Raw genomic sequence first — 17983 nt, forward strand, 5'->3', positions numbered from 1 at the left:
CAATTTCCTGAACAAAAACAGGTACCAGCATTCCTTGTGGAATTACCTTGCACAGCCTTATACATAGAATCATTTCAACAGAATATTTACTTACTTCTTAGACCTCAAAGAATGTTTAAATTGTTCATATGATCTTAAAAGTTGTATGTTTAAATATATGTATTTTTAGTGCTACCCCTATCTGGCTTATGCAGCACTCTCTCCTTACATGCTGGTGACCAGGACAGCAGATGGAAGAGCAAAACTAAGAGTCAATTAAAAGAACATAATAAGCTTCTCCAGATGAGGTTCAGATGACTGAATGTTCGCTCACTGTGATGAAAGCAAGCTCAGGGCAGGAGCTATCTCAGGAGACTTCAGCTCCTGAGACTCCAGATTGCCCTCTAGCCAGCACAATTTGTAAAATGCTTTAGAAAAAATTGGGTATGTAAATTACACCATTTCCCATATTCTCCAAGGCAACACTGGAAATAATTGTCTGTGGCAACTCACAGAAACTGGTCATACCCTATGCCAGAGACACTGCAAGGAAATAAAGAAAAAACATCGTTTGTTCACCTCTATGATAGTTGTGGATTTATTTCTCATTAGCATACAATTTAACTATAAAGCAGCTTGAACAATTTCAGAATAGCTCTTTTTCAATTCCTGTAATCTTTTAATATTTTTTTTAAAGGAGAAATATCTGAGCAAAACCCAACTAAATGGCTTATGATCAGCTGACCTCAGCTCTTCAAGCTGATGTAAAATCAAAGCACTGGCTGTCACTGAGGAGGTCTTGCTCCCAAAACTCCCTGGCAATGGTTCAGGGGTTGAGAAATGCAGCTGAGGAATTTTAGAACTCCCACTTTGAATTTAGAGCGTCTCAAAGCCAGGGGCCAGAAGGCTGCACCTGGCAAATCAATATCAGCTTCAGCTGCTAAAAAGTTTCTGTAATGAGGAAAATGGACTTCAGACAAAGGTTTTTACTGCAAGATCATCTATTCTGATTCTTGCTGCCCCTGTTCAATAAAGGACAGGCACTGACTCATGCCATGTACCTGGCATTGCTAATGTGAAATCCAGATCCCAGGGCCACCTGTACCACATGTAATGTTCAGGTGCCGCAAAGATAAAGCTGAGTCAAGACTCCCCATTTATGAGAGATTCTCAATTCATAACTTTCTGAAAGTTATTCCATAACTTTTTACTGCCCAGTATCTCTTCTTTTAATCTAATTTTTAAAATTAGTTAAAAGCTAATTTTTTATATGGCACTTCTTGCAAAACACAGGGCCATCTGAAGAATCACAGCATATTCAAAACAGCCAAGATTCACTATCAGATTGGCAGCATATTCTTTTTGGAGAAATTTGCCTTGTTGTGCACCTTTTCCCTCCATGTTTGTGAAGTGGCCTCTTTGCTGAGCAGTGTTGCTGCAGTGGGGAGCAGGACAAAGGCTGCAGGTGTCACTGCAGTTGTGTTCTCAGCAATGCAGCAGCTGAAAGCTCTCCTGAGCCCCTGCTCCAGAATGCCCTTCCCTGCCCCACTGCAGACAGGATCAAGAGTTCATGCAGCTATTCTGTGACATAAACAGTGCCAAAATTAACTTTTTTTTTTTTTTATCTGGGAAGGAAGGAGAAGTGGATTATTGTTAGCCGAAGGAAGGAGGAGAAGTGGATTATTGTTAGCCTAAGGAAGGAGGAGAAGTGGATTATTGTTAGCCCAAATCACATCTCAAAGGCCATTTGCTGTGTGGTGCCACAAACAGAGACAGTAGCAGTGACAGTAAATCTGCCTTGGTACAGGGAGAAGGGGCTGGGATGGCTCCTTCCAGCTGCTGGGCTGGTGTTTGCCAACCCCAGACACAATTACAGCAGCAGTGCCTCCAAAACTGTCTGTGTTTCAATCTCTTTTTGGCTGGCAGAGCTCAAGAATAAAGCATCATTCACTTCATCCCCTGCACATTCCCCACCATCCTGTGCATATTTGTGTCCCACTTCGTGATTCTTACTCATGCTAGTCAGCACTCACAGCTGACTCTGTGTGCTTTCATATTTATGACAGTTGCACAGTACACCCTCATCCAAACCATATTTAAGATTTCAAACATCAGCCAGAGCTGCCTATATGCATAAATTGTCTTGCAAGTTCATTTTGTTTTGTCAAAAAGCAGTTCTGTCTCTTCAAAAGCCATAAAACCCATTAAAACCTGACTTTCACACAGCAGAGAATCAAAAAAGGAAAGGACTTTCCAGATTTATTACAAATATGTGGACATACTCTCACAGGCTTTATGTTTATTTTTTTTCTAATCTGTATCAATTAATCAAATTCTGTCAATGCTGCTGGAAAGAAGCCTGTTTGCTTGTTTGGCTGCTAAGTGCACACACACCCTCCCCTAACAGGAGCTAGGAGTTGGTGGACACTGTCACTTTGCATTCTACCACCCTCCTTAATACAAATGGAAATCTTCTAGTAAAAGTAGTAATAGATTTTACTTCTTCTAAATTAACCTTTGGGGGTTTTTATAGGGAATATAAAAAAGGGAAGGAACAATTTCAAAATGCAGCATGAGAGTTCCAAAGCTGACAACAAGGCAGTGAAGGACAAGAAAGGTCCATTGGTGTACTCAGGGGAAGGAACTTCAGTCAATTCCAGTACCGTATGCAGAGGGAAAGATGGGAGGACCCAGTAAGGGTGAAGTTGCATTGTAGGGAAATATCAAGATTAAAAACTGACAGATTACTAAGAACAACACAGCATATATTTTTTTTTCCTGGAATTTTAAAAATTTTTTTTTGATATGCACAGACCTGGGTTTAGCTCCAGTGCAAAATGGAATACAAATAAACCTCAGTTCTGGACCTGGGCTCTGCCATTCAGCTCTTTGAGAACCTGCACCTGCTTCACTTGTCCTTGCTTTGTCTATTCCAGCTAAAGATAATTCAGGGGCAAGAAGAGTCTTCCTTTTGTGTTACTGAAACCACTGGCCAATTTCAGCCGTACAACCAAAAATTTAAAAAAAAAGTAACTTTTCAAGAGAGAGTAAGTAACCTTTCACTAAGTAACCTTCCACTATCACTACTTTTCTGAATAATAATCACCTCTAAATTAGATTAAAACTGCAGCATTTATTTTTAAATTAATGACTTACAAGACAGGTAAACTCCATAAAAACAAATATAGATGAAGAAATAAAACTTATTCTGTCTTGTGCAGTAATAGAACATAAATTAAAATATATTAATATATTTAATAATATGTGTACATATAATATTTAAATATAATAATTGCTCTACCCATATTTTCAAAGAACAATTTTAGAGAACCATTCTTTGTAAATTAAATTCCTATACACAAATTTTTGTCCTGTACACATTAATGAACAGCTTGAGTGTGTAACTTCTCTCTACACATCTGATTCTCACTGATTTAAAGCAGTATCTTGAGGTTTTGGCCACAGAATCTGCAGCTAATTATGGAAAAACAAAAAAAACCCCTCCAATTAATTTTTGGTAACAAGGCATTAAAGCTGCTGCCCTTTTCCCCCTCAGTGTTGAATGTTGCTAAGCTGCAGGATAAAGGGCACAAATACCAACTTCACAAATTACATATTCAAAATGCTAACATATGGCAAGCACATTTCTCATATTCACACAGAAATACATATTATGGAATCTACAATAAATCCCCAGTGTTTAAAGCAAAATAAGACCACTGAGTCTTGTTCTTTTCCTTCAAGTAACAACACTACATGTGAAGCACTGCTGAATTTAAACTCCATAATACATTAGATACTATTATCACCATGCACTCACCATGAATGAGTTTGACAGAAGGACCAGAACTAAAACAGAATTTATTTTGAATTTGACTTTTTTAGTATACTGTGCTTGGAAATTTACTGGTTCAGTTACATGGGATGCTAACTACATTTCAAACCACATGTCTGCAAAGGGTGGATTTTGACTCCTAGAGCTGCATCCTCAGAAAGTACATTTGTATCCTAGGAGGCAAGTAAAGGATTTAGACTTGATAATGTACACCAGTCACACAGTGCAGGATTACACAGATCTACAGCACTAAAGAGAGCCATCTAAGGAATTAAAATTAAACATACACTTGGAACAAGCTGTTAAGAAACTGGGATTTTTCCTTTTTAAGTGAAAAATGGTAATAAAGTAATTAAATATGCTCAGCATAATACATCACCACCTTCTGAGTCAAACTCTGTGCTTAATCATAAAGCAGTGCAGTTCACTCCAGTGTATCCCACAGAGGGTGGCCTATGAGAACAGAACTCCAGAATTCCACATATATGAGCCCTGCAACATGGCAATGCAATATATTCATATGTAAGTCCACAGCCTGACTGAAACGGGATTTTGAGCAAGGAAAACCTAAAGAGTGAGGTCTGGGTAGAAGAAACTGTTGATTTTTTAAAATTTTTTTTTAACAGTTACAATATGATAAACAGCCACAATTAAATTAACTTGCCCATATAGAGTACAACATGCTGTGGCAAAGCTACTTAGCATTTCATCATGCTCTGAAAATCAAAACTACAGTTTGAACACTTATTACTTAAACTCAAAACATTTCAGTCATGAGTTGACTTATGCAGGCATCTTCACAAGCTGAAGCCAGAAAATATGCTGGAATTTAATGTGTATACAGTTGTTTTCTTTTCCTGAGATAAAACCACAGATGCTTTAAGTAAATTGTACATTATAATGTAGAGCATGCCACATCATGATAATTTGTATTGTTCTGTATTTTATTTAGCATAAGTAACTTTCATTTACTTTGGAAATGAAAATGAAAAACAACTCAGGTTGTAAACAAAATATTAGCATGCACATACCAAAATGTTGTGAAATCCACTGCCTGGACAAGTACTGGATGGAAGGAATTCTGATCCTGCTGACATCAAATGGTAACTACCACACCACTCTGACGTGGCCTGAACTCCACCTATTCTGCTGAAGCATCACTTTTACCATTACAGTAAAAGGTCAATCCTTATGATAATAAAGTTACTTTTTGAGGTAGCAAAGCATAAAATCCATTAGCACTTTATTCCAAACTTTTCCCAAAATGTTTTTTTAAGTTGTAACACATATAGATTTCTCTACTAAATACCTACTGTACTGGAAATTAAAGGAGTGTGTCATGGATATATTTTCTGAAAAAACCCTTTACCAGGATTTTTCTCCTCAGAAGCTGAGAAGCCTCAGAGGAAAAGAAAAACAATAATTATCTGCTGCTGTGGAATGCAACAGGTGCATCTTTGATTGGTCCATGTTGGATGCTTCTAATTAATAGCCAATCACAGTCAGCTGGCTCAGACTCTCTGAGAGTCACAAGCTTTTGTTGTCGTTCCATTCCTTTCTATTCCTTTCTAGCTTTCTGATTAAATCCTTTCTTCTATTCGTTTAGTATAGTTATAATATATAATTTTCTTTTAATAAAATATATATGAAATAAAATAATAAACCAGCCTTCTGAAACATGGAGTCAAGATTCTTGTCTCTTCCCTCGTCCTGGGACTCCTGTGAGCACCACCCCAGGAGTGTGTGTGAACCCCTAAGAGATGAAGAACAGAGCCCTTGCCCTTGGTAAGAAAGGAGTTTTCCATCACTCACCAGCTGACATCCTTCCAGGGACTTCACCAGCTGAGCATTCTGACAGGAGAGAATGGACCCGGCCAGGTTCAGCATCACACACACTGCAGAGAGCAGCATGAAAAACGTTATCTGCAAAAAACCCCAAGCACCCTGTTATTACTCACTTCAAGAGGCAAACAAGGGAAAAATATAATTTAGATGTTCAAGAACTTCCAGCCTGTCACACAATTACATGGATGACAACATTTCATGTATTTTAAAGAGAGTAGGGTACTTAATCTGACAGCATCCTTGGTCTTGCACTGTAAGTGAAAGCTAAATCAAAACTAGACATGGCTATTATATGTTTTCCTCCAGCCATTTCAAAATAATCCATTTATCTCCCACTTCTATCACATCACACACTGAAAATTTAATGGGTTTTATTACCAAGCATTACTAAAAAGTAAGATTTGAAAAATGTTTTATTATAAACAGATATAGTCTTGAAACAATTTCAATCCTTTTGATGGGGATATAAGTATATTACACAGGAAAAGTATTTGTGACTATCACATATCATGAGCACCTACGAGTTGGGGAAAAAGGAGTGAATAAAAGTCCAGATATATATATATAAATACTTGGTTTTTAAACAACAATTAAAATTTAAGCAGCATCCTCCATATCAACTACTCATGATGTTAATTACTCCTTTTTTCTCATCTCAAAACACGTCAAAACAAGCATTAACCCGATTCCATCAGTTTAATTATAATTTTATTACTTTAAATGTACAAAAGCATGGTTCAGTCAGGGCAGACAAATCTCAACATATAGGGAACAGCACAAGCAGTAAGAGTAACAAATGTGTTCCTGATGTGTGGCCACCTTAAATATTCAGTGTTGACACTGCCATAACTCAAGAGGAGCGTGAGTGTACTATATGAAATTAGTAAGAAATTCTGTTGCATCTCTTTTCCATATGCGTGCTCACAGTTTACAGCCCTTGACTGTTCTCACAAGATGTTATCTTTTGTCAGTGCATGTGCTAGGAATATTTTTGACAACCTTAAATCAAAAAAGGCTGTTTACTTTTTTTCTGGTGCTTTTGGACAAAACCCCATAACCTCCACAGTATCAACCAAAGGACAGAAGCTGTGTGACAAACTTCAGTTGCCAGCTTCAGATTCTTCCAAGCATCACAGCTGACAACAAGGGCTGCAACATACACCAGGTTTATCTATTTTTTGCAGTACTTGCTCCATATCAGCATTCATTAATGAAGAAACCTCTATTGGTGTTTCCAAGGTAACCTCTTCCTCTTGTCACTGGCAAAGACAAGAGGGACATGAAACAGGCTCTTAGAATTCCTGTTCATCTCTGTGGTCTGTGCCTCACATTCTGCTCAGGACTTGCATTTCAAAGTGGCAGCCACCACATGATATCAATACTGGGCTTCTCTGTCACAGTTGTCTTCCCAATTTTGCTATTTTATGCCTCACTTCTTTAATGTCCCAGGCAGGGAACTACCTAATCTGGACATGGAGCTAAAGGAGAAATCCACATCCTCTGCAAGTCTTTTGAAACTGCCTTGCCTCTTGCAGAGCACAAAGATCCCAATAAAAGGATTTGAAGAATTTCCAATCTCTTTCCTTATGCTTCTCAGCTAAATACCAAAAACAGCCTTCTGCTGATGGAGTGGGACACACCTGGTCCTCTGTTATCACAACTTCAGAGGTAAAGTGTAAACTTTACACCATGCTGGAACACACAACAGAGAAAGGGAGCCACAAAAGTATCGATTACCATATTTACAGACATTAAAAAACATGTTCACTGCGCTTCATTTTTAACACCAAGCAGTCTTTTCTAACACTGGCACAGGTGCAGCAATAAAAATAAACACAAAAATAAACAGCTTTGAAAGAATGGTTGTTGTGAGTTTTGATGGAGACCCAACATTACACTATGAAACACTATAGATTAAGTTAGATATACATTATTAATGAAGTCAAGTATGGCTAATTTCCACACTAAAATTTTCCTCAGAAAAAGAGCTACCAAACAATACATTTGCTCTGAGAGCTCAGTGTGACATGCTGGAAGGAGCAGTGTGAAACTATAAGGAAAGAGTATAAGACACAAACAGCCCAATGATCAAGGGCAAAAACTTACACTGAAGTAAGCACAGAATGTTCAGATACTGAAGGGCTATGACATCTTAATGCTGATTTAAAACTACATCATTATGTTCTTCACCTTTCTAGTTACAACATATAAACAAGACAAAATATTTCTAGAAATCAGCAAGGAGCATTAATGCCCCATAGCTGCAAAAGTCACCAAGAACTAATACATGAACAAAAAGCAAAGCCCATGGAATTATTATGACTTGGTGTAGCAGAACTAATTGGAGAAGTCAAAGCTTATATTCCATACAAAGGACTCTATGGAAGAAATGTTAATAGGAGTTCCTATGTAAATGTTACCATGGTCCTAAACAAATTCTTCAAAACTGAAACAGTTTGGATGCAATGACTTAAAATTATGTAACAACTCACTATGTGAGATGCCATCTTGCACATGGACCCACACAAGGCTCCCCTTTTTACTCCATTTCTGGGAACTGCTTTAAGTATAAATATGCAGAGCATATCAAGAGTGATATGCATATCACCACACACATCTGCACAGAATGAAAATATCAGCACCCTCCTTTGCCTTGCAAGGAAGAGCCCAGAAAAAGTGCCCTTCCTCACTGAAAGAAAACAAACCAAAAACTTAAGTACTAACAGGTTATATTGTCTTTCCATTATAAAGAAAGTTGTTTGTAGTTCTCTCTTGAGTACAATTTGACCTTTTAGAAAATTATTAGTATTCTCAGATTACTTGTGAACATTTTTTCCTTTATGTTTCTTAAATGTAGATACAACCATACACCTGCCTTCAGAATGTCCCAAAGTAAATCATCTTAATTTTATGGATAACACAAAAAAAAAATCAAAGGGATTTACAGAAGCTGATCTATTCTCTGCCCTCCATTCTTTTTCATCACTTTCAGTTTTGCTTCTTGATATTCCTCTTTTTTTCACAACTAGCCTCAAGTAATTTATTCTCTTTTGTTTTTACCATAAGTTTTAGTCTTCCTTTCATCTTCTTTCCCAAAGGCACTGTTTACCTGAAAACCCAACAACTTTAATCCTTGAGATAGCTGGCTCAAAGCACCTTCTTGCCCTTACTGTGTCTTTCACAATTTGTTCTTGAATTGATGGGAGGTAAAAAGGGGAAAAACAAATGAGCCAACTTGTGCACACACTGCAGTTTGTGACCTGCAACACCAGACATTAACAATTTAGATTTTCTGTCCATATACAGCTTTCTACCAAAAAAAGCAGTGAGAGCAGCTCTGAGGAGGAGGACTTGGGGGTGTTGGTGGATGAGAGGCACAGCAGGACCCAACAATGTGAGTCTGCAGCCCAGAAAGCCAGCCCTGCCCTGGGCTGCAGCTGAGCAGTGTGGCCAGGGGGCTGAGGGAGGATTTTCCATCCCTGGCAGAGCTCAGGGCCAGGCTGGAGGGATCTCTGAGCAATCTGGATAGGGGAAGCTGTCCCTGCCCATGGAACAAGGTGACCCCTGCTCCCAACACAACCCAACCCATTCTATGACCCTATGACTTTCACAAATTTATATTAAACCCTGTTTTTCCCCATACCTTTGATGGGGATTCTTTAAGTGACCCAAATCACCCCCTCACTGCTGCGTATACACACCAAGAGCACAGTAAAAGGGAGCAGCACATAGTGCATTTTGAAGAAATACCAACTACTACAAGCAGGAAGATGTTTCTACATGCAAAATAATTAAAGTCCTCCAAAAGAGATGTAAATATTGTATCACGTGAAACCTTATTTCTAAAAGCAACACTTTATTTCATTCCTCACACTTTCATTTTTGAGATACATATGAAATAGGATTGCTTCTTCATTGCTGGCATTTCAATCACTGCTTCCCCTGGTGGTTTGCAGGTTTGATAGTCAAGACATGAACACTGAGACAGAACATTACCCTCTGTGCTGATGAAGCACATTACTCAACTCTCCTGAGCAAGGTACTTTGAATAAAACCAGGCATTGCCATGATAGGCTGCCCTCTGTAAATCTGCCAATCCTCTGCACCTGTAATACTGCATCTATTTCCTGTTAATAATTCCTGTCCTGCAGCTCCTGAAAGGTCAGAAAATCTCCTTGAATGAACTTTGGTTTACACTGAAATCATTTGAAGAAAGCATTTTTTTTGAGACGCAGTAGTTTGATATGAAGTGCTAAAGGTTTCTTTCCAATGACATTAAATATGTGTGGGTGTATTTAGTGAGATTTAAAATACATTCCTTTTAACACACACATTTCTTATCTGTGAAACAGCAAGAACAGCCAGAGGTAAATGTGCTTGTCTCTATAAAACACTGTATAAGTAGATTAAAAACTTGCCCCAAGGTATTTTGCTCACAGAACTTTGTCTTACATGAACTGCAGGCAGTAACATTTATTGATATTTGTGCTACAGAATTCATAGTTTCCCCGACAGAGGTGCAGAAGGTTAAACACCAGAAGCAAATCTGAAAATTTATCACCACCAAGAGCTATGAAGCAGCGAGATCAGCAACTGTGCCAGGACTAAGTTAATGCAAGATTATCTGGGGTACAGCCAGAAGCTACCTGTTGGATCTGCCAGATGCTGAATGCTCACTGTATATTATAGGTTTAAATAGATAAAACATATATTTTTTAAATGAGCCAACTTTAAATTCTTACTGAACAGAAATGGCATTCAAACCAACACTCCTGTCTCATGGTTTGCAAGTGTACAAGAAACAACAAAATTTATCTTCCCATTATTTGCTTCATAATAGATCTCTTTTTCATGATTTCTCAATGCTTGCCAAGAAGAGACAGGATGAAATGTGTTGGCATTTCAAATCTGTTTAATTCACTATTCCCTGTTTTTTGCTTAAATTAAAATAAAGCTTTGAACAAAAATATTTTCTCCAAGTCTAAAGTAACGTTCTATATTAAATAGGCAGAAATATTCCCTTTGTGGCACAGCATCAGGCTAAATATTTTAATGTTTTTATGTTAGGAACCATAAATTATATCCTGTTTTATTCTAAATTGTATTAGCCTGTTCAATTCCTGTCATTATTCAATTAGATTACATATTCTCCACATTAAATTCCTTTTGACTCCAGTGAAGCTATTTAACTTTGTAAAGGAAAGCTGAAGTCTCAGTATAAATATTAAAATCCAGGCAACTATTTCTAATTTCAAAGCTAAATAGTTCAGATGAAAACTTCTGAACTTGAACTTGGTGTATGGGATTTTACTGACCTTCTTGTGGCCCTATTAACTTGCTTTCATTCACATAGATCTTGGAATTTAATTAATTTATTATTTGCTGCTTGGTTATATCTTAATTTCTATATTTTTATTTAGAATGTTCTGTGGAAAATTCCAACTTCAAATATTATTCTATTTAAGATTATAAAAAATGCTACTGGTTTTGACTTACAGGAAAGAATGATGCCTCCCTGTGACTGTGTTTTGTTTAGTGCCAGAGCAGCAATCAGCTTGCAGCAAGAGTCAGCACTCTGCACCTTTGGAGAATTGTGGGAATTTTGGTAACAGCCCTGTGGGCAACAGAGAGGGGCACTGGGGTTTGCACTTATTGTGATGCAGAATTTGCATCACACAAAATAACAGCTATTTAAAGACCAGAAGGAGTAGTTTGGTTCCTCCTGTTTCCCTGTGCAGCAAACAACAACATCATCAATAAAGTGAGGGGTTTGGCAGCTGCTGCCAAGGCTTTTCAAGAACCCTGCAATCCAAAATGCAACCTTGGCTCTGCGTGCAGGAGCAGAGAGACAAATGCAAAAATGCCTTTATATCAAAACAAGTCTCCTAATATCTCATAATAAGAGAGATTTAATACCTCAATGAAATTCCCTGTCACTAGAAGCAATGGGCATCCAAATAATTTCCTCAAGTGGGATCAGATTAAAAGAGTAAGACCACAATAAGTGCAGCACTGTCACAGTGTACACACAGCAATAGGTGTTTGTTGTTTCTGTAATGCTGTGTTACAGCTCCAGCAATTACAATATTTATTGTAGTTTTTTTAGGAAACTCTAAGAGGAGGCCTGATTTTGTAATAAAGACCCCGGGCTCTCAACTCAGGAACGTTAACCAGAAATTTGTCAAAAGTTGATCTTTCAGCATCTACTAATTTTCTGCTCTTTCTATTCCAATTATTCATTTAGCATCTACACCTTTCTGAATCACAGAACATTCTGAGTTGGAAGGGACCCAAAAGGACCACCAAGTGGCCTGCAGACTTCTGCCATATAAAAGAGAGACAAGAGGAGTTATACCTTTTTTTTTTTTTTCAGATAAAATTCAAGCTATCTCGTGAAGTATTCAAATAATGTGACCCACTTATAACAGTAATTGTAACAAAAATAATTTGCAGGTAATTAGTTTCATAGCAGAGAACAAGTTTAGGCTTTGTCCAATAATACATTAGTAGGACAATGGGGAGTTGCCAGCTAATATGCTAAAGAGGCTAATTTGAAGTTTGCTACATGAAAATAAGCAATCAAAGGAATCCTTCAATGATCTGCAGCTAATACTGCAACAATGCAACTCTGTCATAATAATTTATTATTATAAATTGTCATATAATCACATAATTTTTACTGTATGTGCAGTCAAAATAAGTCATTTGGACAAATGATTTATTATTTTTTTTAGTAGTAGTTGTATTGTCTAATTTTTATCACTGACATTTACATTTATGCACCACTGCTCCCCTAAATAAAAAAATCCATGCACATGAAATTTAAGTGTTATTTTGAAGGAGAAAGAAATCAAACAGTACTAACCTATTTTAATGCTACTCAAAATGTTGTCAATTTGAAATGCTTCAAAAACAACTGCTTCAGCTGTACAGTCAGGTGGAAAAAGGGGAGTTGATAAACAGTGTCATAATAAGAACTTCAAATATAATGCTTTCTGAATGGAATTTTGACCACATAAGCCAGATCTAAAATTTCAACTACCTCTTCCATATTAGTTTCATTTATCATTCCAACATACTCTCAAAGGAAGTAAAAACTGAAACTTTTAAAAAATTAACAAATAAGACACTGTGTGTCAAAAATGTTCCATGACAACAGCAGAACAGGAAAAGAAAGCTGAGGTTTAGGGTCTTTAGACATTTAGGATGCTAGGAATTAATTAGCTAAATTAGTTTTGTATGCAACAATCTGAATTTAAACAAAACAGATAAATCAGTAAATGAAAACGAATACATTTTCTTCAACAATGTGAGTAGAATAATAACTTCTGAGAAAATCTACATAAGACAGAATTTATACTTCCATAGCAGCTGCCTAATGGGTTCATCCACCTAAACAATACATTACTTTTTGCAAGTGTCACATTGCAGGGAGGATTTCACCTCCATGCACGTGTCAGAAATGCTACTCCAAATAAATTAACCTTCCCCAACATCTGTAGCAGGATTCCCTGGGGAAATAAAGGCTCGTGTTGTCCTGCTGACAAGGACAGGCATCAAAAGCTCTGTGAGCAGCCCTTCCTGGCAGAAGAGTAATGAGACAGAAGCAGGATGTAAAGGTCACACACACAGATATTTTGCATCTGTCTTTCCCAACATATTAATAGCAATTAGCTACTCACTTGCAATTATTCTCATTAATTAACAACTGCGTGGTCTCCCTGAGCCCTCACACACCAGAGCTCTGACTCCATCCCCGAGGAGGAAAATTCTGCCAGGTGAGCAGGGTCAGGGGCCACAAGTGCTGGTCTCCATCAAGGGCACAGGAGCATTTTCAGCATCAGTTTCTGAGGCAAGGCTTCACGTGGGCAGCAGCTCCTTCCAATTCAATTGTAATGTAAACTCACCACAGTTCTGGCCATTTCAAGAAAAATTGCACACACATCTCCAAAGACAACTCACATTAATAATTTGATGGAGATCCAGCAGTAAGTGAACAGACCTTTCCTCATATATCTCAAGTAAAATTTAATCTATAATGCTGTTGCAGGTTTTATGGTACTTGAAATAAGGAAATCCAAACACTCAATCACACACATGTTTAGCTCAGGATCTAAACTGTGATTTACCTGGCAAGCAAATCCCACTGAAATCAAAGTATTTTTCTTCAACAAGCACAAGATAATTAGATTCTCTTTGGGTAACAGTGTGTTTCCTTCCATCTGTCACACAAATAAAACTAAAATCACATGAGCTTTGATTGAGCACAAAGAGTGAGATATCCATCCCCAACTCCATCACACCTCAAAATACTTTATATTAGTTCATACAAATATTTATTCTACTTTTAAAAACATTTCAAGAGCAGCTCAGCTTGTCTCAAATAAATTTTTGAAGCTAGTGTTTCCTCACCATTTGGAAACAAAACACCAAGTTTAACAAATAGCTCCCATGTTGCCCAACTAGCCAGCCCCAGCGATTCGTGACACGGGATTCATTTTCCAAGGAGGAAGAAGAAATGCTGAAGCAAACCAGACTCTCACCAAGAAAGAGTTGAAGAAATTAGACTGTGCAAAGGCTGCCAAGAACTCCGGGAGCAGATGGGATGCAGCCTGCATTTCTAAAAGAAGGAGCAGATGAGATGAAAGAACCATCAGCAGATATATATGGAAAGGCTGTGAGAACAAGGGAATTACTGAAGGGCTGAGGAGAGGTGAATGCAGCACCCAGGGCACACTCTCCACTGCAGGCAGCAGCACTGGGATGGAGCTGGGACAGCTTCCCAGGGCAGGAATGTGCCAGCAGGAGCTGCTGCCACAGCAACACCAGGGATGGCAGCAGGGGAGGAGCAGGGGCTGCTTTAGGGTCATTAAGAAATGCTTCTTTAGGAAGGGGCAAGAGTAACACCCCAGCAGGGTTTGCCTGCTCCTCAGGAAAAGCTGCTTGTGGTCTTTTTAATCTCTGCCACGGGGGATAACTAGGCAGCACACACAGGGATGCGCAGCAGAGGGGTCTGGGTTCCCACAGGAGTGGGAACATGAGCCCAGGAACAGGCAGCCGTGGCCAAAAGGGTGTCAGAGAGATGCAGACAGAGACCTTGGCAAGAGAAAGCTTTGAGAACTGTTAAGATGTAAAAGAGGATGTAGCACATCCAATGGCATCTGTGGCATCTTTTCTCCACCACTGCAAAGATTTCCCTGATTCACTTCTTCTGTTTCCATCTCAAGTATTGTTTCTTACTCACCCAGTTCACAACTTTACTGGGCCATTCTCCATTTTTTCCCCTCTTCCTCTTCTGTCTGGTCTATTCTAATGAAAGGGCACCGGGGCTAGGTTTTTCTAACAGTCATTTTATGATATTAAAGAAGACAGAAGGGAATCACCAGTCTAATAAGTTAAAAAAATCAATAGGCAGTGCACATTTTAAAAGCTAAATGGATGTATTAACTTGCCTGCAAAAACAATTTGGAACATGAATGCAATCAGAGTTTAGACAAATTCAAATTGCAAATTTTGAAGACCACACTTTTCAGACACCCTACTCAATCCAACAAGAGGTATTATTTCATGGCCTAAACCAACAGTTTGTATATTGGGAAAAGACCTCTCAGGACATCAGTTTGAAACAAATATAAAAGAGAAGCAGCTTCAATGAAACATAAATCTATTTTAAATCTACTTTCAAACAGATGTAACCTGGAATACAGCTATCACCAAATACACTAACCTCACTTCTAGATCCTGTCTCACAGATTTTTAGCACAAGCCCAGCCATGCTGTAGCAGTGTGCACAGACAGATGGTGCAGTTTGGTGACCAGAGCAGTACAGACATCTTAGTGCTCTGTACAGCTAACCCTCAGGGAAGGGAGAACAGGAAGGCAAGAGACAAAGAAAACCTAACTTTGTCCCAAGTATAGGAAAATAGTATTTACAGCCTACACTTTCTTCACTGAAATCACTCAGAACTAAGATACAAATCTATAGCAATTCAGTTATTAATGATGCTTATGGCACTGAATCTCTGAAACATCAGAGATCCTACTGTGTGATTTCTTATTGACATGGTTTTGCTCCACTTCTGTCTGGCCATCTAGGTCCTATTCTTATCAAATCTTTTGATGTCTATCTTCCTCATATTGCCAGACTCACATTTCAATTTCTCCTTCCTGTCCCAGTCCTCCACAATTCTCTTCCCCCTGATTTAGCATTCAGCTCCTCTGAATTTGAGTTGGTTTCCTTCCATGCTCCCAGAAAAGAGATCAAATTAAAACACTGTTCTTGATTCCAAACCCTGGGTTCACATCAGTTCTCACCAAAATTTATAGCCTTACATCTGAAGAGCTACTTTTTTACAGCACTTTACATCTGAAGAGCAAACCCAGCACTGGATTTGCTTTGCAAACAGAAGTTGTTTCAGTCTCCCAGGTTTCTTTTTGAAAGCAGCAATATCCAGCATTCAGCCCCCGCCCAGCTCATCAGAAACAGAAAAGCACAGGTATGTAAGATGCTCTTGTTCTCACCCAGTGTTTTGTTCACCTTTAAACCACTGCTTCAGCCTCAAAGACAAGTGTTTGTCTACTAGCAGGGTTCCTAATGAACATTTTGATCAAGGGATTCAAAGAGCACTCATGCTGAAATGCCACTGCAGAGTGATCAAGGGCCCTGTTAAGGCAGAGGGATGCTCTGCAGCTCCTCTCAGCATCACACAGGTATCAAAGTCAGCAGTGACACACGAGGGGATGGCAGCCTCACACTGCTCCTCTCCCACTCTGAGCACTCCTGCACTTGCTCTTCCCTGCAGCTCTGACCTGCTTATGCTGGCATTGCCCCTCATCTACACAGATCATCCTTTTATTCCAGGAACCAAACTAAATCTCTGCTTGAGGGTGGGCACTGGAGGGAGGAAAATCACTTCTTCTTTTTTAAAACTCAAATGTTCCTCCCAGATTTCATCTGAAAGGAAGCTGTAAATTCCCTTACAAGAGTTTGAAAATACTTGCCTCACCCCTTAAGCTAATCTAGGAGCTCAGGTTAAGCAGCATGGCCAGGAACATGTCAACACTCCACCTCACCTAGCAGAATATAGGAAACTTACTGTTATATAATACAGACTCTCTCTCTTTATATATATATATGTGTGTATACACTAATACACTATTTCTATATATTTTAGGTTTCATCTCTTTCCTGAAGTTTGGTTATTTCTGCTGTAGTCTGCAATGATATTTAGTGAGAGGAGATAATCAATGAGGAAAAACATTTGGACCAATTTTACATCTTATGGGGCAAGAGTATATGTGAATGTATTGATTTTAAATTATTAGTAATTTCCCTTTTCAATGTAGATATTTTTCTAATGATTTTTACAGAAAAAAAAAAGTATTCAAGTCTGAATTTCAACTAATTCAAGTTTTTCACTGGAATTCTAGAAACAAAAATCTCTCATTTTGCAACAACTACCAAGCTGACCCAAGATGAATATATTCTTTCAAAGTCAGTTTTGTATTTGACTGAGTCTTACTATGGGTGCAGCCTGAGACTTTACACAGTTCTTCCTTTTGCCTGACATGCAGGTTGAACTGCAGCTATTTAGGACAGCTTCTCTTATTTTTCTAAAATGAAGAAAATCCTATGTTCTTATCAAACACAAAAAAAGGCTTGAAATAATGGTAAATTTGAAGGGACATCACACTGAGTTATACACGCACTGATTTGCATGTTCACTGGTGCACAAAACTGGATCTGGAATGCACATTTCATAGTAAATGCTTTTAAATAGCTATTCTGAGTAATCAAGATCATTTATTAATAAGTAGTATCACCTTGTGCTCACTGACATTCACAGACATTAAGAAACGCCACATTTCTGTTCATTGGAAAAAAAAATTAAATCTATCAGTTTATTGTAAAAAACTTTCAGTTAGAAATGTAAAAATGTTTTTCTGGGGGCACCCAAATGCCAGATGGCAGCAGAGAAGCTTTCAACTCAATTCAGAGGCTGAAATAATCTCCTTAGCACAAATAGATTTGCAATTACCATAGATTAGATTGTAACTGAAAAATAATCTGACTGCACAATTTAAAGTTGTTTTACAAGGCAATTCAGCCTCAGGTGAAGCTCCACAAGCTTCACAATTTTCAGACACTTCCATAAACCAAGAGGAAACAAATTCCTACTTTAACACTGCATTTTAACACTAAGCAGTGGTAGTGACACAGCCAACACTTGGTTTCCAAAAAAGGGACCCCTGAAAGGCTTTCTGAAAGCACTACCACTACCCAGAGATTTCAAAATGAAAATAGAGAAAGCTTAATGAGGAAAC

At 38.2% G+C, this 17983-nt stretch overlaps 1 protein-coding gene across 7 annotated transcripts in view; it reads right to left on the reverse strand.

Moving 5' to 3' along the window:
• ENTREP2 (endosomal transmembrane epsin interactor 2) overlaps window positions 1–17983 on the reverse strand; it is an 87237-nt gene that overhangs the window by 30662 nt on the left and 38592 nt on the right. For all 7 annotated transcript variants that reach the window (XM_058033621.1, XM_058033620.1, XM_058033626.1 and 4 more), the window contains exon 3: window positions 5627–5737. In XM_058033621.1, coding sequence (XP_057889604.1) covers window positions 5627–5737 — 111 coding nt within the window. The remainder of the gene's footprint in view (window positions 1–5626; window positions 5738–17983) is intronic.

This window comes from Melospiza georgiana, chromosome 13 (genome assembly GCF_028018845.1).
Source record: "Melospiza georgiana isolate bMelGeo1 chromosome 13, bMelGeo1.pri, whole genome shotgun sequence".
NCBI lineage: Eukaryota > Metazoa > Chordata > Aves > Passeriformes > Passerellidae > Melospiza > Melospiza georgiana.